This window comes from Leucoraja erinacea, chromosome 29, assembly GCF_028641065.1.
Source record: "Leucoraja erinacea ecotype New England chromosome 29, Leri_hhj_1, whole genome shotgun sequence".
NCBI classification, from domain to species: Eukaryota; Metazoa; Chordata; class Chondrichthyes; order Rajiformes; family Rajidae; genus Leucoraja; species Leucoraja erinaceus.
Window position 1 is genome coordinate 11727450 of NC_073405.1, and position 25083 is coordinate 11752532.

The 25083-nt window shown below is 42.9% G+C and overlaps 1 protein-coding gene across 1 annotated transcript; it reads right to left on the reverse strand.

The window, feature by feature from the left end:
* Positions 1–1790: 1790 nt before the first annotated feature.
* On the reverse strand, positions 1791–23396 carry mob3a (MOB kinase activator 3A). Its single transcript, XM_055658616.1, has 4 exons — positions 23243–23396; positions 8461–8991; positions 6103–6305; positions 1791–2773 (listed from the first exon to the last, which is right to left on the reverse strand). The coding sequence occupies exons 2-4, from the start codon at positions 8876–8878 to the stop codon at positions 2744–2746; spliced, it is 651 nt and encodes a 216-aa protein (XP_055514591.1). The 5' UTR covers positions 8879–8991; positions 23243–23396; the 3' UTR covers positions 1791–2743.
* Positions 23397–25083: the final 1687 nt, after the last annotated feature.

A 25083-nucleotide genomic window follows, 5' to 3' on the forward strand; every position in this document is an offset into this window, starting at 1 on the left:
GTTAGGCAGCATCTCTAGATACTGGATAGGCAGTCCAAGACAGAAAGATCGGTTCTGGCAAAATATTACAAAGTCTGATGGAGGGCCTCGACCCAAAACGTCGCCTATTCCTTTTCTTCAGAGATGTTGCCTGACCCGCTGAGTTGCTCCAGCATTTTGTGTCTAGCTTCTAATACCTAGACAGAAAGGTTTGAAGTTGCGGCACAGCGCTGGAGCGCTATCGTGGAGCGAAGCGGGCGATGCCTTGCCTGGGTCGCCGCGCTGGAGCTCCGGTGAGCTGGACCGCCGAGAGCAACACCTCCGGGCTGCGGAGCGGGCGGCGCCGATTTCAACATCGGGAGCCTGGGAGCTCCAAACCGGCGCGGCCTTGTCGGCTCCGGAAGCCGCGGTCTACAGCTTGGAAGCGGCTGTTCCAGCTGGCTCAGCCGCTGAGAGGACTCTTCCGACGCCGGGGCAAGACCACCCGGTGAGAACGGCCAGGAACATCGGGCCTCCATAGAGGCAACTGCAGTGGCAGGCCTGACTTTGGGTGAACTTGGGGTTGGGGACTTGACATTGTGCTTTCCCCCACAGTGGTATCCATTGTGGGGGGGGGGGGATGATTTTCTGTCTCTACGTAATCCTGTTAGTCTTTGTCCAAGATGGCTGTCGGAAGGGAGAGTGGACGCTGGCACGCTTTGGCTGCCGCTGCTCTCTCTTCACATTGTGCTTTTGATTTTCTGTTTTTGGACTGAATTCTGTTTTTAGTTTGAGTCTCTGTGATGTCTATTATTTATTTTAATCTGATTATATGTTTATATTCCTGTTAATCTATGTAAGGTGTCCTTGAGATGTCTGAAAGGCGCCCAACAAATAAAATGTATTATTATTATTACCTGACATAATGTTACACAGGGACATGAACTGCTGATACTGGATTCTTAAGTAAAACACAAAGTGGGGGGGGGGGGGGTAACTCAGCTTGTCGGGCAGCATCTCTGTAGAAGGGTCCCTAAATTAAACATCGTCTATCTATGTCCTCCAAAGATGGTGCCTGACCCGTTGAGTTACTCCAGTGCCAGATTCCAATATCTGTAGTTCTTGTGTCCACCATTCATTATTTGGTGAACTAACTTACTTATGTCCTCAAATTATCCATGCCCTCTAGAGATGGTACCTGATCTATCAGAGGCATAGATATGGTAGACAATAAGATTTTTTCTATCAGGATGGGGGAAAAAAATACTAGCTGGCATAGCAATAAAATGAATTAAGCAAAGTTTACAGAAGATGTGCAGAGCAAGTTATTTTTAACATAGGGCCTGGAACACATGGTCAGGGGTGGAGGTTGAAAGAGATACATTAGTGGTATTTAAAAGACTTTTGAAAAGGCATACGGATATGCAGGGAACGGAAGGGTATGGGTTATGTGCATATAGATAGGTGATGGTCTTGACATCATGTTCGACACAGACACTGTGGGCCAAAGGGCCTGTTATTGCGCTGTAGTGTGCTCTGTTTTGTGTTCCACAATCCACTGAGTCACTCCAACACTGTTTTATACTTAGGTTATACCTTGGTACAGAGTGGTGCTGACAAATACCACCAGGCTACAATTCAGTGAAATCCTATAAACTGTATGCGATCCAAGTGAATTTCTTCATCTATATTAATTGTGAAACAAATATTCGGTGCCTGGTTCAACTTGCAAGATAAACATTTTTTTCCAAGGTAAGAACCATAACAGTTGTGATGAATAACCATTGAAAAAAAACATGAAGCAGCAAGAATGAGAAATAGAAGTTAAAATGTTTCAATAATTTTACACTTTAATCTTAGAAGCAGAAATTTCTCACGGAATCAAAAGCAGAAATAACAAATTTCAGCCAGTTGGAAATCGAAGCAAGTGATATAACAAAGAAAAATATGATATAAATTTAAAAAATAACCTTTCACCACAGATGTCCCCAGGAATTGAAAAACTAGACTGTATTATAGCGTTCAGTGACACTAAAGATTTAAAGAAATATAGTAAAAAAGTATATAATTCTTCTTTAAATATTTAAAAAATGTCTGCCAACTGTTTTCTTTCAGTTGAAACAACCAAATATGCACATATTATATGTACCATTCAGGACAAAATATATTTTCAGAGAATTTGTGCCACAAGAGAGAACTGTGTGACTGTACCATTGTGGGAAATACATATGGAATTCCTGTTGAAGTCAATGTGCAAGGAATGTTGCAAACTGTTCTACACAGGCTTTTGACTTGATAAGCCAAACCTTATTAAATCAGCTGGAACTGTTGAGCAAGTGAGCAAGATAAATGAACTGTTCATTTTTCAGGTCATGGACAGTACTTGCCTTTCATAGTGCTTTATCAAACGGATCAAAAACATTCTAAGACACTTCATATACAATGAAATGCATAAAATATCAATTAATTTTATACAAAGCAATACTATTTCTCTCTTCATTTCTTTTGCACCATTATAGCCGCAGAATCACGTTATTTGCAGTGGTCATGAAACGTAAGCTATTAACTGTCCTAGGCAGATGCCTTGGTGCCCAAAAGAATTTTCTACAATTATTGTAGCCTCCTGCATCAAGAGAAAATTCCACATCTAGACGTTTTAATCTTTCACATTTCAACATTGAAATTGGACGACCAATTTTCCTTCAAGTTTGTTTTTGGTATGATATTCCATTTCAACAACGATGGAGATGGAACACCTTCTTCTGCAGTTGATCAATGACACTTTTCAATGGCACATTCTCATGGTCATCTCCTTCTGTTGAAGAAATGGAAAAAAGAAAACTATTAGAAGTTGTAAATGGTCTCGAGATATTCATCCAAGGAACTGCAAATGTTGGAATCATGAGCAAAACACAAAATCCTGGAGGATCTCAGCAGGTCGGACAGCATCGGGGCAGGGAATGGACCAGTCTGAAGAAGGGTCCCAATCCGAAACGTTCACTTGTCCACTCTCTTCACAGATGCTGCCTGACCAGTTGAGTTTCTCCAGCACTGTGTTTTGCTTAAGGTATTCATGCTTACTGTTGCTGGGGCATGAAATGCTGAGGCAACACCTGCAACTTTGAAGGAAAAAGAGTTGAAAAGCAAGGAAGATATCAAAAAAGATCTAGAACAGAACCCTGAAATTATATTGGAATGTTGCATGCACATATACACATACTGGATAGATGGCATGGAGGCATCTATGGCTTTGTGTAAAACAAATGAAAATCACCTATTCTGAAAAAAACAATTGTACAATGAAACTTCATCAAAGTAACTTTTAACTTCTTCCGGATTTCTTTCCACATCCACCACAATGTCTGAAGGGTCCCAAACCAAAACATCACCTTATTCATGTTCTCCAGTGATGATGCCTGACCTGCTTAGTTACTCCAGTACGTTATGTCTTTTATTGTAAACAAGCATTTGCAGTTCTTTGTTTCTACGTCTAACTTTTAAGTGGTTCTTTATATCCCAATTGAAATTGAGTTATAAGCAATTCGGCCGGTGTAATGTTAATAGTGTTCCCTAATTTATAAAATGCGTTATATCCAATTCGCCTTTCATGGAAACGCATTATAACAGAACTAGCTGTACCTATTGGTTGAAGTAGGGAGGCATGGTGGCAAAGCGGTAGAGTAGCTGCCTTAGAGCGCCAGAGACCTATGTTCGATCCTGACTATGGGTACTGCATGCATGGCGTTTGTACATTCTCCCCATGACCTGCGTGGGTGTTTTCTAGGATCTACGGCTTCCTCCTACACTCCAAAGACATCCAGTTTTGAAGGTTAAATGGCTTGGCAAAATTATAAATTGTTCTTGGTGTATGTAGGATAGTGCTAGTGTACGGGGATCGCTGGTCGGCACAGACTCGGTGGGCCGAAGGGCCTGTTTTTGCGCTGTATCTCTAAACTAAACAACTATACCAGTGATTTAACAACTAGGGCTGGCCTTGGTAATATAGTTATTATGTTATAATATAGGAAGAATACCCCAAAAATGTGCTGAGTGCATACAAATTAGTAAACAGACTATTTGAAATGGAGCTTGAGAGTTTCAGCATTCAGGTCTGAAGTGCAGAGTGTCACTATCAATAGAAAGACAAGAGGCTGATGCAGGAAAATATATCCCCAGCTGCTGGAATCATCAGTGTCATGTGCTGTACATCTGGATTCAATTCAGCATGGTGGCACGCACTCACGCATTTTGTTGCTCTGCAGCTCCTGATTTCATAAGGCCGTAAGGCATATGAGCAGAATCAGGCCATTTGGTTCATTGAGTCTGCTCTACTATTCGGTCGTGACTGATTTATTTTTCCCTCACAACTTAATACTTCTGCCGTAACCTTTGATGCCCTTACTAATCCAAGAACTTATCAATCTCGCTTTAAAAATACCCATTGACTTGGCTTCCATAAGCATCTGTGACAAGGAATTCCATAGATTCACCACGGTCTGGATAAAGAAATTTCTCCTGATCGCCATTCTAAAGATATTTCCTTTAATTTTGAGGCTGTGCCTTAAGGTCCTAGATTCTCCCACTGGTGGAAATATCCTCCATATCCACTCTAAGCTTTTCATTATTCAGTAGGTTTCAATGAGGTCCCCCCTCATGCTTTTAAACTCCAGCGACTATAGACCCAGAACCATCAATTGATTCTCATATGTTAACCTAATCTGCTAACATCAGCACATTCTTTCTCAGGTATGGAGCCCAAAACTGCTCACAATATTCCAAATGTGGTCTGACCAGTGCCTTGTAAAGCCTCAGCATGACATCCTTGCATTCAGATTCTCGTCCTCTCGAAATGACAGCTAACATCGCATTTCCACTCAGGAAGAGCTCAAAGTGATGCAGTGAATCAGTTTCCTGGGAGAGGCAGTGACGGCCACAGCTCCGATATTAAAGAGGCAGCAGTGGGACAAGGTCAACTTTTTAACACAGAGAGTGGTGGGTTTTTTGGAACAAGCTGTCAGTTGAAGCAGGCACGATAACAACATTTAAAAGATAGACACAGAATGCCGGAGTAATTCAGCGGGACAGGCAGCATCTAAGGAGAGAAGGAATGGGTGACATTTTGGGTCGAGAGCCTTCTTAATTTAAAAATTATCTGGACAGGAACATGGACAGGGAGGGTGAGAGCGATACGGGGCAAACCCAGGCAAATGGGACTAGCTCAGATGGGACATCTTGGTTCTCATGGACAAGCTGGGCTGAAGGGCCTGTTTTCATTCTGTATGACTATGACTTTTCTTAATACACCAGCACACATTAAGTCACCTTTTCTTATTTGTTACACAGTTGTTAAATAAATTTGAGTGAGCCAGCTGTGTCTAAAGGTAGCTTGAGATCGAAACTCCAGTGTGGGAACAGGCCCCAGTGTGCCTACAATCAGCGAGGGAACGGGGGCAAGTTTTAATTTTACTTCAGAGATACAGCATGGAAACAGGCCCTTTGGTCCACCGAGTCCATGCCACCCATTGATCACCCATTCGCACTAGTTCTATGTTATCTCACTTTCGCAACCACTCCCTACACACGAGATACAATTTCCAGATTCCAATTAACCCACAAACTCGCATGCCTTTGAGTCACGGGAGGAAACCGGAGCACTTGGAGGAATCACATGTGGTCACATAGAGAATGTGCAGAGTCCATACAGATAGTAACCAAGTTCAAGATCGAATCTGAGTCTCTGGCACAGTGAGGCAGCAGCTCCACCAGTTGTGCCAGTGTGGTCCTGGTGTGTCTACAGGAACCATGGGGATGGTGTCCCGGTGTGTCTGTCGGGAGCATGGGATAAAATTGTGGTGTGTTTGTAGGGAGAGTGGGACTGGGTTCCCGGTGAGTCAGATGTCAAATCATCAGGATTTTGCATCAACGGATAGCAGGTTCTCAGAGATTTACTGTACACGCTGATCAATTGATACATTTCACTCTCAACACACAGCCCTCAATTCACCAGCCGCCACTTCCCCCTATCCTGTCAAGTTATTATTGTGCTGCATTTAAATTTTATAGAACAGATACCAGACCACCCATTAAACAAATTAAAATCTACAAAGCATCCGTTATAGCAAATTTAGTTAGAAAGTTACATACCAGTGGTACTAATTCTTTGTTGTCTATAAGGTTGAACTCTTTAACAAAGTAGTAAAAATGTTTGTAACAAGTATTAACATGGGCCTCGGCTCTCATAAAGTCGATTCGGTCAAAGTGGTGGATGTAAACGTGGACGAAAACACGGAAAAGACGAGAGAGGATCTTCTTGCAAACTTGCTGGAAGTTCCTGGGAAATGGAGTTCCTGGTGAGAAATGGAAAATAGATTTTAATCCTCTTGCTCCTCTGAATGGTGCCAACAATTCAACATTTCCCTACAGTACACACAGCTTTCCTCCACAGCTGAAGCTCCTGGGAAAAGGTTCTTACTGTCCACCCATCAATGTCTCTCTTAATTTTATACACTTCCATCCTCTCAACTTCCGACATGCCAGAGAAATCAATCCAAGTCTGTTTTACAACTACTTGCGGCTAATATCCCCTGACCCAGCATTCTGGCAAACCTCTGCTGCACGCTCTCTAAAGCCTCCACCTTCTTCCTCTAATGGAGACCAGAACTGCACGCAATACTCCAAATGTGGTTTGACCAAAGTCCTATAAAGCTGCATCATAACATCCTGCCTCTTATACTCAATGCCCCAACCGATGAAGGCAAACATACTAAATGCTTTTACCACTCTAGCAGCTTATGGTGCTACTTTTGGCCTCGGACCCCAATATCCTTTCATACTTCCACATTGTTTAGTGTTCTGCCATTAATATACTTCCCTTACATTTGACCCCCCCCCCCTATAAGTGCAACAACTTAAACTTGGATTAAACTTGGATTAAACTTCGTCTCCCATTTCTCTGAAATTTAAAACATCCTGTCATCGGATGATTTCGGCACCAAAAAAGCATTTCTGTCGTATTCACAGCTTCAGGTTGAGCAGATGTGGAAAGGGCAGTATGGAGGATATGGGAAATTGAATCGTTCTGAAGGGAGGGTCGAGGCATTCGTTTAGTAGACATTTTATATCTCTGACTTTATTCTTGGCTTGGAGCCCCTGCACATTAAATGAGATTGTCAGGTACTGGTAAATGTCCTGTTATGCTGTTAAAAACTCAATTGTTGCTCTTTTAGCAAATCCCAGCATTATTCATGATTTTTACATAGAAACTAGTGTGAAGAATGATAAAGTTCACACAAAATTAAAAAAAATGCCTGCATATGGGGGGCACTGCTGGTCGTGCCTCTGCATCACAACGGCAGAGACCCGGGGTCGATCCCGACCTCGGGTGCTGTCTGTGTGGAGTTTGCACATTCTCCCTGTGACCTCGTGGAATACTTCCGGGTGCTCCGGTTTCCACCCACATCCCAAAGACGTGTGAGTTTGTAGGTTAATTGCCGCTAGTGTGTAGGGAATGGACGAGAAAGTGGGATAACATGGAACTAGTGTGAACTGGTGAGTGATGGTCAGTGTGGACTCGGTTGGCCAGTTTCTAAGCTGTACCTCTTAAAAATGCAAATCTGGTTGATTTATTCAGACCAAATACTTGTTAACAAAGATGTTCCTACTTTTCTTGGGCATTAACTTACATTTGATAAGAGTTTATTTGCAGCCTATTATAGACTTTATTTTGGAAGACTTTATATATAAACATTCTTCTTACTGTTCCTGTTGCTTAGCTGGATATAAATGACACCGGGGAGCACAGTGGTGTAGTCAGCAGAGCCACTGCCTCAAAGCGCCAGAGACATGGTTTGAACCCCGACTCAGGGCACTGTGTGGAGTTTGCATGTTCTCCCTGTGACCGCATGGGTTTCCTCTGGGTACTCTGGTTCCCACCTACACCCCAAAATTCTGCAGCTTAATGAATTAATTGGGCACTTTAGATAGCCCCTTGTTGTAGAATTCAAGGGAGATTGATGACAACGCACCAAGTATATAAAATTAGATTAATGTAGGGTTAGTGTAAATGGTAGCATACAGCATAGACTTAATGGGTAGAAGGGTCTGCTTTTATGCCATATTTCTCCATGATGTTTTCTTATAAAAAGTGGCAGCAAGGCACAGTGGTGGAGTTGCTGCCTTACAGCGCCAGAGACCCCTGTTCGCACCTGACTACGGGCGCTGTCTGTACGGAGTTTGTATGTTCTCCCCGTGACCGCTTAGGTTTTCTCCGGGTGCTCCGGTTTCCTCCCACACTGCAAAGACTTACAGGTTTGTAGGTTGAGTGGCTTTGGTAAAAAAAAATTGTAAAATTGTCCATAGCGTGTAAGATTGTGTATCGAGTGGACACTGGTCGGCAGGGACTCTGTGGGCCCGAGGGCCTGTTTCTTCACTGTGTCTCTAAACTAAACTAAAACAAAGAACATATTGCAAACCAAGAGGAATCAATTAATTTATCCAACTCACCAACATTGGTCGGAAAGATGTTTTCATTGTTGACTTGGGTTTCAATCCAGTCCATGAGGAGACTCATATACTGTGGCGCAGACAGTGCGGTGGGCTTCCTGTATTTATTCTCATCCTGCCATCTGTACTCATACCGAGGTCCACCTGACATTATTGGGCATGTGGTATCGGTACAGAACTCGGAAACCGTTCCGTAGATCAGGTTAATGCGGTTGAAGAAATCCACCACGTGTACGGCCACCCAGTCATTGAGGTCCTCGTTGGAAGGGAGCTGAACTGCAACTTTCAGATCCAGGCCCGCATTCAGCGATGCTTGTGCCTGCTTATGCAGTTCAAACCTCTGCGTGCCCCGCTCAAACTTGCGCTTGGGGCGGAACGTCTTGTCCTTATTGAACACTTGTTTCAAGGCCACGGCCATATTAAACGCTCACTGGCAGTCTGCAAAATGCAGAATTCGCCAAGACAAAGGGTGGAGTTTGAAGCAACTAACTTTGCTTGCACACGCGACAAAGTTCTTCTGACTCAACAATTCTGTGAAAAACAGAAAACAAAACTTACGTCACATAATACTCAACTACCATATGATATCTGTACGCTGTTATTTGCAGATTACATTTCTTCCAGCCGTGAATGAATTTAGAATTATGCAGTTATCGCTCACGTAACAATTTGCAACACTGCTGAAGCAATTAGCGGCAGAGTTGCTAAATGAAGGCATGTACATCACTTTGCGTTTCCTTTTCAACTTAAATTGAATAAAAGGAGTCATCTGGAAAACAAAATTTCCCTATCAAAGGGAAGATTTTCATTTGTACTTTCCAAAACATTACTAACCTGCACTTGACAGGTACAAGCTGATGGCTTGGTTAAATAAATTCCTCCAATGAACCTTATTATTTTAGTATTTTATCTCTCTTCTGCTTCCCCTGTTTAATTTGACTTATTCTGGGTTGGAGTTCAGCAAGCAAATAAAGGCGTTGATAGGCCTACAGTGCGAGTGGCGTGTGGAGCCTAGGGCATATGATTATACTAATCCTGTAACCTGTACTTTGGCTCGGGAGAAATTATTGGTTTAGTCGGAAAACAGATGCTTTGCTTCGTGTGTCAATGACTCCCTGAATTCATTTGTCATGCAGTTTTGAAAGGATAAAAAAGCAGCAATATTTCAGAGCCCTGAGGCAGCACACTTCCACAGGTGCTCTCCAGAGATTAAATCGCTGTGATCTGGAATATGTGATTTAAACATTTCCTTGGTTTTCTTTCCTGGAATTGCTCCGTTTAGGCTTTCTTGTTTATACAGGCAGACACTCCACTCCAAAAGCTTCGTGCTCTAACTTGAGTTTCTGCATTTTAAAGAAATTACCCATGGCGAGTTTCCTCATGAGAATAGAATATTCCTTTCTTTTACTGGAACATCAAATAAGCCAGCAACCCAGTACTAAAAGGTATATTTTAATCCTCCTTCTTTGCCACATTTAAATAATGAAGTACAAAGAATCTCAAAACCAAAGGATGGTTCAAATGTTAAACCCATAACGGGAAAAATGCAAAAGATGTCTCTGAGGCAACATTAAAGAGCCAAAAGATTTAATTTAAATATGCCATAAATTCTTTTGTCATGGACTAACTGCAATATAAGTGCAATTCTTTCCAACTTTTCCCTGATCTGTGCCAATTACTTACAGGCATTTAAAACCTGGTTCAAATAAGAAACTGGTTCATAGATAGAGTCATAGATTGGTACAGTGTGGAAACAGGCCCTTCGGCCCAGCTTACCCACACTGGCCCAGCTTGCCCACCTGCCTGTGTTTGGTCCACATCCCTCCTACAGATCCATGTACCTATCTAACTGTTTCTTAAACATTGGGATAGTCCTAGCCTGAACTACCGCCTCTGGCAGCTTATTCCACACACCCACCACCCTGTGTGTGAAAATGTTACCCCTCAGATAAGTATCCTTTTCCCCCCACTTCTATCTGAATTGAATTGAAAGATACAGCACGCAACCAGATCCTGCAGCCCACCCAGTCCACAACGACCATTGATCACCCATTCAAACTAGTGCTATGTTATCCCACTTTCTCATCCACTCTCCCCTATACACGATGGGCAATATACAGAGGCCAATTAACTTTTAACATCTTTGGTATGGGGGAGGAAACAGGGGCATGCGGAGGGCACCCACACGCAGGGAGAACACGTAAACTCCAGACACGCCGGCACTGAGGTCAGGATCTAACGAATCTGGCATTATGATATTTCCTCTGCATCAAGAACAAGTTGCCACAAAAGACTTGGACATGACCATTCCATGTGTCATTGACAGTGTCACGGAGCATCATCTCAAGAAATGATTAATGTAAAAATAATTATAATGCAAGAGGAGTTTGTCCAGCAATTTCTATTATTCAGCTATGAAAGGGCATTTGTAAACTTCCTGATGTTTTTCCAGAAATTGTGCACCAGCAGACCTGTCAATTGATGAATGTTGTGTGTACCTGTTTTTGTGAGCGATATGTGTAACTGACAATACATATAACACAATATACATGAATGTTGTAAATTGGAGGAAAAAAATAATAATGCTAAATATGGACAAACAATTATAGAGCGATTCTACAAGGGAAGCAAAGATTCTACAAGGGAAGGAAAGACTGGGTAGACTCGGCTTGTACACACTAGAATTTAGAAGATTGAGGGGGGATCTTATAGAAACTTACAAAATTCTTAAGCGGTTGGACAGGCTAGATGCAGGAAGATTATTCCCGATGTTGGGGAAGTCCAGAACTAGGGGTTACAGTTTAAGGATAAGAGGGAAGTCTTTTAGGACCGAGATGAGAAAATCATTTTTTACACAGAGAGTGGTGAATCTGTGGAATTCTCTGCCACAGAAGGTAGTTGAGGCCAGTTCTTTGGCTATATTTAAGAGGGAGTTAGATGTGGCCCTTGTGGCTAAAGGGATCAGGGGGTATGGAGAGAAGGCAGGGATGGGATACTGAGATGGATGATCAGCCATGATCATATCGAATGGCGGTGCAGGCTCGAAGGGCCGAATGGCCTACTCCTGCACCTATTTTCTATGTTTTATCCTCTTCTCTCATGCATGACGTAGAAGATACTAATTATGGACTCAAAGAATAAAGAGTACAAGTAAGCAAGACGTACTATTACATAGAACCTCTTGTATACTGTAGAGTTCATTTGGTCTTTATCCTCTGGAAAGACATCAGACAATTGAACAGACATCGGCAGAGGGTTGTGCGCAAATACAGGCACCTCACCATTTAGCATAGGAAAGAACTGCAGATGCTGGTAAAAATCAAAGGTAGACACAAAATGCCGGAGTAACTGAGCGAGACAGGCAGCATCTCTGGAGAGAAGGAATGGGTGACGTTTTGGGTCGAGACTTCAGTCTGAAGAAGAATCTCGACCCAAAACGCCACCCGTTCCTTCTCTCCAGAGATAAGGCCTGTCCCACTGAGTTACTCCAGCATTTTGTGTCCACCTCACTTTTTAGGCTGGGGTTACGTAAATCAAGTTTTATTATTAAAGGAACAAGCTAGTTATTTAAAAAATGAATAATTTAATAATTCATAACTTAAACATGCATAAAACACGCATGTACATTGTTACTCCAAAAAACCCAGGGACAAACGAGGCTACATAGAATAGTCGACACTGATTGACCACAGGTACTGACTTCCTCTCCATCAAAATAGGATCCATAGCCAGTTCCGCCTTAAAAAGGCAGCCTCTATAATCAAGAACCAACATCATCCTGGCCACGCTTTCATTTCACTTCTACTGTCAGGAATAAGGTACAGGAGTCTGAAAACCATGATCACCAGGTTCTAGAACAGCTTCATCCCAGCGACAAACAGGTTCTTGAACACTGTACAACATTACCTCAACAACATTGAACTTCCATGGATCGACTGTCTTTAGTTGCACAGTATTGCTGTTAGTAATTTAATTATGTTAAACAATTATTATATATATTTGTGTGTATTGCGTTAAGTTGCTACAAGTAAGAATTTCATTGTTCCAATGTCCGTACATATGACATTTAAATACTCTTGACTCTCTTAGAGAATCTAGCATTTATTGGTAAGTATATCCTCATTATTTCTAAACTACCTTGTTATATAACTAAAATCTCCTATTAGGTACAGAGCAATAACGTACACTAGGTAAATATTAATGATGAATGTCCAAATATGCTGAAGCAATTATTTTAAGGGCCTTTCTGGTGGCAGATTCCCTATATCCTTTTACTGAAGGGAGTTTCTTATAAGTGATTCATTAAACAGCAATTTGCATACATTTTGATTCTTTCACTTTCTGTGTATTAACCTTAGAGACAATTTTAAACACGTTAAAAGCATACCTTACTTACATTGTGTTGAGAATCACAACATTTGAACCCCAAATTCCACTCCCATTTTTTTCGGCGATCTTATTAACATCACCTATCTAGCCTCTTTGGCTGAGAACATTTTGTTTAACAGGTATATCTAGGTTATTAGCAAACGCCAAATAAGCTTTCACTTTCCGTTTTCCACAGAAACAGTTCAAACTGCAACTTTCTGGTTTTCTCATCCCTTCTCACCCAAACCACCCCCTCCCCGGGTACTTTCTCCTGCAATCACAGATTCAACACGTCCCAATACCTCCTCCCTCTACCCCATCCAGGGATCCCGACAGTCCTTTCAGGTGCAGCAGTGATTCACTTGCACCTCCTCCAACCTCATCTACTGTATCCGCTATTCTAGGTGTGGACTCCCATAAATCGGTCAGACCAAGCGCAGGCTGCGCGATCATTTCGATGAACACCTCCGCTCAGCTCAGTCCACCTTGGCCTAAGAGATCTCCTCACGCCAAGGTGGACTGAGCGGAGGTGTTCAGCTAAATGATCGCCTTGATTGGCAAACACTTTAACTCCCCTTCTCATGATGACATTTCTGTCCTGGCCCTCCTCCACTGTCAGATTGAGGTCAAACACAAATTGGCTAAACAGCAGCTCATATTTCGCTTAGGCAGCTTACAATTTAGCAGTAAGATATTGATTTTTCTAATTACAAGTAATCCTTGTATTCCCTCTCTCTCCCCCACCCTAGTTGTCCTGCTTAGTTGCACTGTTCTACTAGTTATCACTCTATCCACTGCCAACAATGCACCATTGTGGGCTCTACCTCTCCTTGATCATCGTTGCTTGCTTTGATTTGTTATTTTCATACCTTTCTTTCATTCTTTCATTTGTTATTTGCACCTTTTCATACCTCTAGTTTACCTCTCCCATGATTCTCAGTTTGAAGAACTGTCACGACCTGAAACATCACCAATTCCTCTTCTTCAGAGATGTTGCTTTCTCCGCTGAGTTACTCCAGCATTATGTGGCTATCCTCGGTGTAAACCAGCATCTGCAGTTCCTTCATACACCAAACAAGCTGTAACTTTTTTTAGATACAAAAAACATAGCATTCACCTACCTTTCTACGTAAATAAATCCCATTCACCATTGCTGGAGTCTGTCAATAAATGGGTTTTAACTTGAAAATAACTGATCTTTGCTTATTGCCTTACTGAAGGCACAACTTTACACATATTTTCAGTTTGAAAATAAAAATGAACAAGGAACTAGCAAACAGCCCGTCCATCACACAACTGGCCAAAGAATGAGAAGATTTTTTCTAGTTCCTTTATTTATAACGTTCAGATTTTCTTGACTAATTACAATGGAATGTACCATGTGAATAAAAACAAGGGGAAATCCAGCAACAAGTTTAGGGAAATCCTTGGGAGGGGCATTTCCTCGTTGTATTCTGTTTTATTGATTGTGTGAAATACCCAACTAAGTGCAAGAAACCAATTCAAATAACTGACCAGAGTTTCCCTGAAGAATTCCAAAAAATTGTTATAAGAAACCAATCACTTCATTTAAAGACACGTAGTAACACTGGATTAACTCAGCAGGTCAGGCAGCATCTCTGGGGAACATGGATAGGTGATGGTTCAAGTCAGGACCCTTTTCATGTCTGATCAATATGAACAAGGGCCCTGAACTGAAACGTCACCTACCCACATTTTCCAGAGATGCTGCCTGAACCACTGAGTCACTCCAGCACTTTGACTTTTTTTGTGAACCAGCATCTGCAGTTCCCTATATCTGCAATCATTTCATTTTGGTCAGCTAGTAAAACAAAAAGGTAGACACAAAATGCTGGAGTAACTCAGCAGGACAGGCAGCATCTCTGGAGAGAAGGAATGGGTGACATTTCGGGTCGAGACTCAGACTTCAGACGTAAGAAAAAACCTCATCTGCATGAGTTCATAAGTGGTCTGTTAGAATGGTACAGCACAGAAACAAGCCCATCAGCCCAACCTATCCTTGCCGACCAAGAAGCCCCATTTAACTTAGTCCCATTTGCCTGTGTCTTGCCCATATCCGTTTAAACCTTTTTTTATTCAGAAAGATCATGAGATGATTCCCTGGATCTGCTTGAGGAGATACAAAAACCAATGCCTTCTTTTAGGGAACGCTTCTGGCATTTTTCCTTTATAATCTGTAAAACATCAGCTAATTGGGACCAGATCACAGTAAGAAACCATATTACAGACATCCAATTTACAGCAAATGCTGCTTGAGATGGTGGCGACAACAATTGTTTTCACTTAAACAATTGTAATATCTTTAGCACAGTGGCCCAGCTGGTAGAGCTGCTGCCTCACAGCGCCTGAGAATCGGGTTCAATCCTGACTACAGGTGCTGTTTGTGAAGTTCGCACGTTCTCCCTGTGAGCAATGGGGTTTCTCCAGATGTGCCGGTTTCCTCCCACGCCCTAAAATGTGCAAATTTGTAGATTAATTGATCCTCTGCAAATTGCCCACTGTGTTTAGGGTGTGGATGAGAAATTGCGATACAGAACTAGTATAAATGGGTTGACATGGATTCAGTGAGCGGAGGGTCTGGTTTCATCTATATTTTTCAATCAAACAATTCACAGCAACCGCTTAAAAATGAAATCCTTTCTATAACTTGGACATCATCCTTTGACCAATGACTAACCTACCAAAAACACTTACTCAATAAAGGCTCCTTTCCAGTATATGAATACCTGACTTATGTACAGCCCATACATACCAACGAGCATATGGGTGACCGATGGAAAGGATACTTTCAAGAGAGAGCTTGATAGGGCTCTTAAAGATAGCGGAGTCAGGCAGGAGCATTTGGGAAGAAGGCAGAACTGGGTACTGATTGTGGATGATCAGCCATGATCACCATGAATGGCGGTGCTCGCTTGAAGGGCAGAATGGCTTACTCCTGCACCTATTGTCTATTGATATGCCAACTACCACAAGGCATCTGCTGCCATGTGGGAACTTCTTTGAGGCCGGATTTTCAATGTGAACTATTTGGGTTACAAACAGTTCTCAGGAACAGCACCCTGCTGTAAAACTGGGGAGGTGGAACTCAAATACTCCAACTTGGGAGCCATCTGGGCAATAAATGTATGCAAGCAATGCTCACATGCTCTGTGCTATTCAATTGGCAGGTGAATCAAGTGCAAACTATGTACATTAAGCCACAGGTGATCCAGAAAGTTTGCATGCTGATGATGCCAATGCTCTTAGATGGGTGGAATGCTATTCGGCATTGGCTTATTATTGTCACGTATACTGGCTTCAAATTCCTGGGCGTGCACAACTCTGAAGATCTTTCCTGGTCCGAGAACACTGATGCAATTATTAAGAAAGCACATCAGCGCCTTTACTTCCTGAGAAGATTACGGAGAGTCGGTTTGTCAAGGAGGACTCTCTCTAACTTCTACAGGTGCACAGTAGAGAGCATGCTGATCGGTTGAATCGTGGCTTGGTTCGGCAACTTGAGCGCCCTGGAGAGGAAAAGACTACAAAAAGTAGTAAACACTGCTCAGTCCATCATCGGCTCTGACCTCCCTTCCATTGAGATCTATCGCAGTCGCTGCCTCAAAAAGGCTGGCAGTATCATCAAGGACCCACACCATCCTGGCCACACACTCACCTCCCTGCTAGCTTCCGGTAGAAGGTACAGGAGCCTGAAGACTGCAACGACCAGGTTCAGGAATAGCTACTTCCCCACAGCCATCAGGCTATTAAACTTGGCTCAGACAAAACTCTGAACATTAATAACCAATTATCTGTTATTTGCACTTCATCAGTTTATTTATTCATGTGTGTATATATTTATATAATGGTATATGGACACACTGATCTGTTCTGTAATCATGCCTACTATGTTCTGTTGTGCTGAAGCAAAGCAAGAATTTCATTGTCCTATCAGGGACACATGACAATAAACTCTCTTCAATCTTGAATACAGTGAAAAGCTTTTGTTTGTGTACTGTCCAATTTAAATCAGATGATACTATACAGAGATTAATTTACCAATACACAAGTACTACAGGTAGTATAAGGAGAAAAATGTCAGAGTGCAGAATATGATGTTTGTGCCGAACGTGATGCCAAGTTAAACTGATTTCATCTGCCTGTACATGATCCATATCACTCCATTCCCTGTATTTCTATGTGCCTATCCAAATGCCTCATAAAAGGCACTAACGTATCTGCCCCCACCACCACCCCTGGCAGTGCATTCCAGGCCTCCACCACGCTGTGTAAACTTGCCCCGCACATGTCCATTAAACTTTCCCTCTCCCAATATAGTTTCCAGCATTGCAGTATTAATGTTGCAGATAAAAAGTCCAATGTTCATAATAAGTAGGCTGTAGGATTGAGACTACACCTTTGCTATGGGAGCACAGTTCAGAAGTCTGATAACAGAGGCCGTGTGTATATTAAATAAATAATGTTTGGAAATAAAAACTTTTAAAACTGTTTATATTAAATAAATAATGTTTGGAAATACGGTCACTGATATCTGGGGGGGGGGGGGTTCTGCAAAATACTGAGAATTTTTTTGTGGTTAAAGAAAGGTCTGGGGACTTCCCCACACGTCCCATTTCAATTTGTACGCTACACAGCAAGTTTCCAGTCGGTATACAATTACTTTTGTTGTACTTCTCTAACCAGCGGCCGTGAGCGAACTTGGTCCAAGGCCGCATTTCCTATTCAACAATACTGAAGCTTTGTTTTATTCTTTGTGGTTACAACATAGCAGTGGTTGAAAATGGAGGCTACTGCAGGAAGAAGATACTTCAAAATATATGCGAGGTGAGGGGAGAAATTAACATGACTACACCCAAGTTATATAAATATTTTACAAACTCCAATGCAAGCCCGGACATTTCTAGGTTTAAAAATGAACACAATAGTGAAATAACTACATACTTGGGTCATATTTATTGCTCAGCTATTCCTTCTAATAAATGTCATGATAGTAGATCTGTATCTGTAGGCAGTATTTCTATCAAAAATTGCACTTCCCCAGCAATGCTGTAAATCTCAAGTCTGAAGAGTCCCGACCCAAAACATTGCCTATCCATGTCCTCTAGAGATGCAGCATGACCCATTCAGTACTTGCTTGTGCTATACAAAATTCCAGCATTTGCAGTTCCTTGTGTCTGTCTCTTGAAGAGTGCAGAAAAGATTTACACGGATGTTGCCAGGACTCGAGGGCATGGGTTTTAGGGTGAAAGGGCTTCAGTGGGAACATGCGTGGTAAAAGTTTCACACAGATGTTGGGGGGGGGGGGGGGGGGGGGGGGGGGGGGTGGGGGGGGGGGGGGGGGGGGGGGGGGGGGGGGGGGGGGGGGGGGGGGGAGCAAGGTGCATGCAAGATGCCAGAGGAGGTAGTTGAAGCAGGTACAATAACATGTACATGGATAGGAAACGTTCCATGGAATATGTGCCAAACGGGACTAGCTTAGTTGGGGCATCTTGGTCAGAATGGATGAGTTTGGCTGAAGGGCATGTTTCTGTGCTGTTTGACTTTATGTTTCCATTGAAACATCAAATGCTAGTTTTTAAACTAGAGTTATACAACAGATAAGAATAATTAGCATTTATAAAGGTCCTTTCATGACCCAATGTGCTTTGGATTTAATCAAACACTTCTGAGAGTCTAATCACTATTGTAGATGAAGTAAATAAATGGACAGAACATATAAAATTAGCAGCTGACTCAAGAACTGAAGAAGTGAAAGCTACTAAATTGTCTGGGCAAGATATGCAAATGTATTCAATGAATTAAGAGGAAAGAGTGTTTCTGAATATGCAAACAAGATGAAGGAAAGGATTTTTGTAGATAAAGACTTTATAAAGTTGGTCCTCGTCTTAATAGATAGAAATGGCGTTGGAAATAAAAAGAACTGCAGATGCTTTAGGGTTAGTAGAGCTGGTGCCTCACAGTACCAGAGATCTGGATTTGATCCTGACCTTGTATGCTGTCTGTGTGGAGCTTACACGTACTCCCTATGACAGCATTCCCTCGGTTTATTCCCACATCCCCAAAACACGTGGGTTTGTAGGTTAATTGGCCTCTATAAATTGCCCCTAATGTGTAGGGAGTGGATGAGAAAGTGGGGCAATATAAAACTAGTGAGAAATGGGTGATCGTTTGCAGATGTGGACTTGATGTGGCTGTTTTTGCAAGCTGTATCTTTCAATTAATTAATGCTACAAGTCTAAGCCAAAATAGATCATACTGGAAATATTCAGCCAGACAGGTCACCGTGGGAAAAAAAAAAAAAAGAGTTAAGATTTTGGTTTGAAGACTTCATAGGAAATCTGAAAATGAACAGCCTGATTTGACTGATTTTACAGAAATGTCATGAAAGTTAATAATGTAACTCAAACAACAGGGGTTTGCATCCACATCAGCTAATAATAGAATGAATGGGAAAGTTGGATAGAATGATGAAAGGCAAGCTGGAATGATTAATGAAAAATTCAAACCCAAACTGCAGATGTTTGCAAATAATTATAAAATGCAATGCATCTCAAGAGTCACGAGAGACAAGAGTGTTTAATTGTCATATGTACCTACGATGGTACAATAAAATCCTTCCTTGTGGCATCGTAACAGGCTTGTACACACAATGCACAAGGATAAACATAATTTAAAAACCAATAAATTAATAACCGTAATACTTGCAACAAAGTTAAGAGTTACCAATCCAAAGATCTACATATGAAATACAGGTTTTATTAAATAAATAGGATATTAGGTGTAATAATTGCTTTGTATTAACATATTATCTCTGATGTTTATAAGACTTTATCTTACAACTCTTCTCTCCTTATCTTACATCCTTTTGTCTCCTTTCATCTCTGGTCTTCCTCCACTCTTCTGTCAATCAAAAACTCCCCTCACATGTCTCCGCCAGGCATTGTCCCTTCCTCGCCCCTCATTCCCAACTCTTCCACTTCCCCCCTCCCCCCCCCCCCCCCCCCCCCCCCCCCCCCCCCCCCCCCCCCCCCCCCTAGTCTGAAGAAGGGTCCTGACACTAATTGTTCACCTATCCATGCCCTTCTGACATGCTGCCTGACCCTCTAAGTTACTCCAGCACTTTGTGGTTTTTATTGGAAACCAGCATCTGCAGTTCCTTGTATCTACATTGAGGCCAGTATACCCGTCTCATGCTTACTTGTTAAGCAAAGCAGTATGAGGTGGACAGATGTCAATATTTTGTTTCCACTCCATGCTGCTCTTTGTTCTGCTGGCCATGGATTAGAAGGACATGGGCATTCCACTGTCCAAACCAACACTATGAAAACACTGAACTTGGGTTTTAGCCTGAACATATAAACAGAAGTAATCTTCAACTTGTTGCAACATTCCCACAATATTGCAGCAAAGAGGTCACAAAGGCAATCAATAACTCCTTTTGTACGTCATAGCATTTGGGTACAAAGGGCAACTCCACCCTGTAAGCAACAAAGACACTTCAAAGTACAACATGTGTTAATAATGTGTGTGATAGCAGAGAGTGAAGCTAAGGATAAACGATGTCTGCGATCAAAAATAGTTTACAGATCTAATGACTCGCTTATCTCCTTTCAATATGATTATGGTCATGTATTTAGAAACTGCAAGGAACAATATTGTCACTGCCTGTCTCGCTCAAGTGAACTACTAACTTGCATGCACCAGGTTTCTTACAGACTGTGGTTTCATATATTTGCACCATCTCTTTGTTTACTGTTGCATAATGGAACCAACTATAGTTTTATATCTAAAAAGAGAGCTGACATTTCCATTTTTAAATATACAATGTGCAAGAGTAACTCAGTGAGTCAGACAGCATCTTTGGAGAACATGGATAGGTGATGTTTTGAAGACCTTTGGTCTTTGTCCACCTCACCCCTCGCCTGTGTTCACTTATTACCTGCCACATTGTCCTGCCTTTCCTCTCTTCCAGCTTTCTTTCCCCAACACCCCCCCCCTTCGTTCTGAAGAAGAATCTCAACACAAAACTTCACCTACCCCTTTGGGGCGGCACGTGGCGAAGTGGTAGTCGCTGCCTGACAGCACCAGAGACCCGGGTTCGATCCTTACTACGGGTTCCGTCTGTACGGAGTTTGTACGGTCTCCTCTTGACCTCGTAGGTATTCCCCGGTTCTCCGGTTTCCTCTCACACGTCAAAGACATGCAGATTAATAAGCTATTTGGCTTTGGAAAAGATTGCAAATTGTCCCTAGTGTATAGGATGGAACAAGTGTGCGGGGTTCACTGGTCGGCAAGGGAGGGCCGAAGAGCCTGTTACCGCGCAGTATCTCTAAACTGAGCAATCCATATTCTCCAGGGACATTGCCTGACTCGTTGAAATCCTCAGCATTTTGTGTTTTTTTTGGTAAACCAGCAACTGCAGTTCCTGGTTTTTACATTTCTCCTTTATTCAAGGCAGCATCTGATGCAGGAGCTCACGGTCCTCAAGCATTGGAGGGACTCTCATGGAGCAGACTGCCACTGACTGCATCCCTTGTGGGCAGTGAAATCAGGTCCGAGACCTTCAACAGCATGAGCTTCCACTCCCTGAACATTCAAGCTATCCTCAGGTCTACATGTTTTAGTTATAATCAGATTATAGTTGTTATATCAGATAACCCATATCGATTACCTTTGTGATCTCCTTGCTGCAATATTGCCAGAATGTTGTAGATAAGTCATGCTTATTTGTTCAGACAACTGTGATAATCAATTTCTCCTTTAGACAAGGTAATGGTAATTATTCCCCTTATTTTTGTTATTTCCCCATATTCCCCTGCGCCACAATTGCACAGCGGGTTGAACTGCTGCCTCATGGCACCAGAAACCTGGTTCAATCCCAACCTCATTTGCTGTCTGCGTGGAGTCTGTGAACATGTGGGTTTCCTCCGGGTGCTCCTTTTTCCTCCACAAGACATGTGGGTTTGTAGCTTAATTGGCCTCTGTAAATTGCCCCTTATGCGGAGGGAGTGGATAAGGTGGGATAACATAGAACTAGGGTAAACAGGTGATCGATCGTCAACATGGCTGAAGGGCCCGTTTCCATGCTGTATCTTTCAATCAATGTTTCTCCCATTGTTCTATTTATTCCAACAGAAGCAGGTGTGCAACAGTGGGCTTCAATTCTGCCTAATCCATCAAGTTTATGTGATGGGACAGACTTAGCCATGCTGGAAAACCTGCATCACCAACCTAACATAAAATGACAAGATGATACTTGTTTTAATATTTTTTATTTTCTTGGCTTCTGGAGCCACATGCCCTGCTCCATTTATATCGTACACTGTAATCTGAATGATATATAAATAATGCAAAACAAATTCACAAATGCTCATCAGGGGAAAATATCACCTTCACCCTGTCTGGTCTATATATGCAACTCAATGCAATTGTCTCTTAAATGTCCTTGACTGCAAAATTGCAAACACTCCATTTAATCTTTACTGTTATGTTAAAATAGTATATGGATAAAACTGATGAAACGAAGCACCAACATGAATAAGGGAAAATCATTCACAGCACAGTCACCATAATAAAGTCCTCTGCACAAACATTTAGGGCTGGGGTGGAAATTGGCAAAGCAGTCGCACAGGCTAGCAACAGTCTGACAGAATCACACTGTACAGGCAACCGACCAGAATCCACCATCACACTCCGTGGGCATGCATATCCCTTCTCAGTGGTAGTTCTGGGGTGGGAGATTGCAACCTTTACGTGGTCCGCCCTGTTTCGACAAATGCAATCAACCCGGCGTGCACAATCAAATAAGATCAAATAGAACAAGTTGTCCGACAACTTTAGGCTGTGCACGCCATACAGAAGAAGAAGAAGTGGCAGTTCTGCTTGCTGCACCCTCACTGCACCCTTCAATCCCCACCCCCAGGAGAGCTCGGTCTGTACCACCCTCACTACCGCTCACATCCGAGGGGGCTCTGACAGCACCGCCCTCACTGGTTCTCACCTCCACCTTCCACCCTGGGAGTCTCTGTATCCGACCCTCCACCCCCCAGAGGGTTTTGCCTGTTCCATCCTCACTGTACCCTTGCTCCTCACCCTCACGGGGGTCAGTCAGCGCCACCCTTATCCCCGAGTATCTCTGCATCCGACAAACCCCCCCGTCTCCCCACCCTCCGGCTGAAGCTGAGGCCGAGGCTCCTGGGCCCTGGGGGAGCTCTCTCCCTCCCCGGGGAGCGGGGTCAAGGCCTGCCGCTCCTCACAACCCTCCCTCCCTTCCTCCCTCCACCGCCCGGACTGCGGGGCTCCCTCCCTCCCTCTCACTTCCCCCGGGCTGGCCCTGGACCTGGACCTGGCCCGGCTCGCTTTCTCTCCTGCCCGCCCCACGCCGCTCACTTACCCCGGGCCGCGCTCCCGCCCCGTGGCTCCGGCTCCGGCTCCGGTCCCGACCGCCGCCTCACCGCGCGTGCGCGACAGCCGCCGTGCACGCCGGGAATTGTAGTCCCACCGCTGCAGCGAGCAGTGGCCAGCAGAGATCATAGAGCAAATGGTCTTTGGTGGCCAAGGCAGGGTTGGGTGCAGCAGCAAAACAAAACAAAGCCCCCCCCCCCTCTCCCAGGTAATGCAGAAATACAGCAGGAATACACCGCCCGTGGGTAAAATAAGAAATACAACTGCAAAGCAATCACCCCAGGTAATGCAAAATACGTAGCAGAAAAGCAAGAATTGCCCCCCAGATGATGCAAACATGCAGTAGAAGGGCATTATTTCCCGGAAGAGCAAAATGCAACAGCAAAGCTTTGACCCCAGGTAAAGAAATAACGCAACAGAAGAGCATCGTCCCCAGGTAATGCAAAAATGAAGCAGCAAGGCGTATTATCCAGCAGGGAACTATCCAGGTGACAGCGATTTGCAACACAAGAATTCGATGCACTGAAATGTTCAAGTTCAAGTGAGTTTATTGTCATGTGTTCCTGATAGGACAATGAAATTCTTGCTTTGCTTCAGCACACAGAACATAGCAGGCATTTACCACAAAACAGATCAGTGTGTCCATATACCATTGTATAAATATATAAACACATGAATAAATAGACTGATGAAGTGCAAATAACAGATAATGGGTTATTAATGATCAGAGTTTTGTCTGAGCCAGGTTTAATAGCCTGATGGCTGTGGGGAAGTAGCTATTCCTGAACCTGGTTGTTGCAGTCTTCAGGCTCCTGTACCTTCTACCTGAAGTCATGAGTATAGAGTGAGTACAGCAGGGGGCTGAGTATGCAGCCTTGAGGTTCTCCCCCGCTGATTATTATCGAGGCTGACACATTTCCACCAATACGAACAGACTGTGGTCTGTGGATGAGGAAGTCGAGGATCCAATTGCATAGGGATGCGCAGAGACCCAGTTCTGCGAGTTTGGTAACCAGCTTGGAGGGGATGATTGTGTTAAATGCCGAGTTGTAATCGATGAATAACAGCATGACATATGAGTTTTTGTTGTCCAAGTGGTCCAGAGCGGAGCGGAGGAGGATGGAAATTGCATTAGCAAGAGAAGATTAAAACCTCTCCCATGTGTTAATATTAGACTTTTTCTGTCATGACTGCAAGGTACGCAATTTCGTTCAAACTATCGTTTGAATGCCAATAAAGGAAATTCAATTCATTAAATGAGCACGGAAAAGTACACACACTCATTACATGTTACAAATCATACGCCAACTTCCCAATATATCGACTTCCCTATTAATTCCCTGCCCAATATTTCGATTTGTCATGTAGCATTTTTACTTTGAATCCAGAATCACTGATTCGGTAGTTTGTGGAAAGGAATTGTGCCAGGAGCAACACTTGCCCTGCTCGCCCCCTTGGAAATGTTAAATGCTTGAACCGCCGAAAGGCAAAAGCTTTTAATCTTGTGTCAAATCTGGACTATTGTAAAAAAATGTTTGCAATAAGTTTGCCAAAGGTCTCGGGGATAAATCTTAACCAGTTATTGAATGTCCTTGCAAAATACTCCATTGGGACTTTAACAGCGTTGCCCAAAACCACCCTGAATTCTATATTCAAACCACGTAGGCAAAGAATTTTGTTTTAAACTTTTGCCTTTCATTTAAGAGTTTCTTTTGTAGTCTTGGGGCAAATGGAATCAAGGGATATGGGGAAAAAGCAGGAACGGTGTACTGATTTTGGATGATCAGCCATGATTATATTGAATTATATTGCGCTGGCTCGAAGTGCCGA

Excerpts from the sequence above, each read along its gene's own strand:
- mob3a (XM_055658616.1), bottom strand. The coding sequence starts at position 8,878 with ATGGCCGTGGCCTTGAAACAAGTGTTCAATAAGGACAAGACGTTCCGC. Across the intron at positions 6,306-8,460 it reads CATCTTTCCGACCAATGTTG|GAACTCCATTTCCCAGGAAC; the intron begins GTGAGTTGGATA and ends ATTTCTCACCAG. Across the intron at positions 2,774-6,102 it reads ACAAAGAATTAGTACCACTG|AAGGAGATGACCATGAGAAT; the intron begins GTATGTAACTTT and ends TTTCTTCAACAG.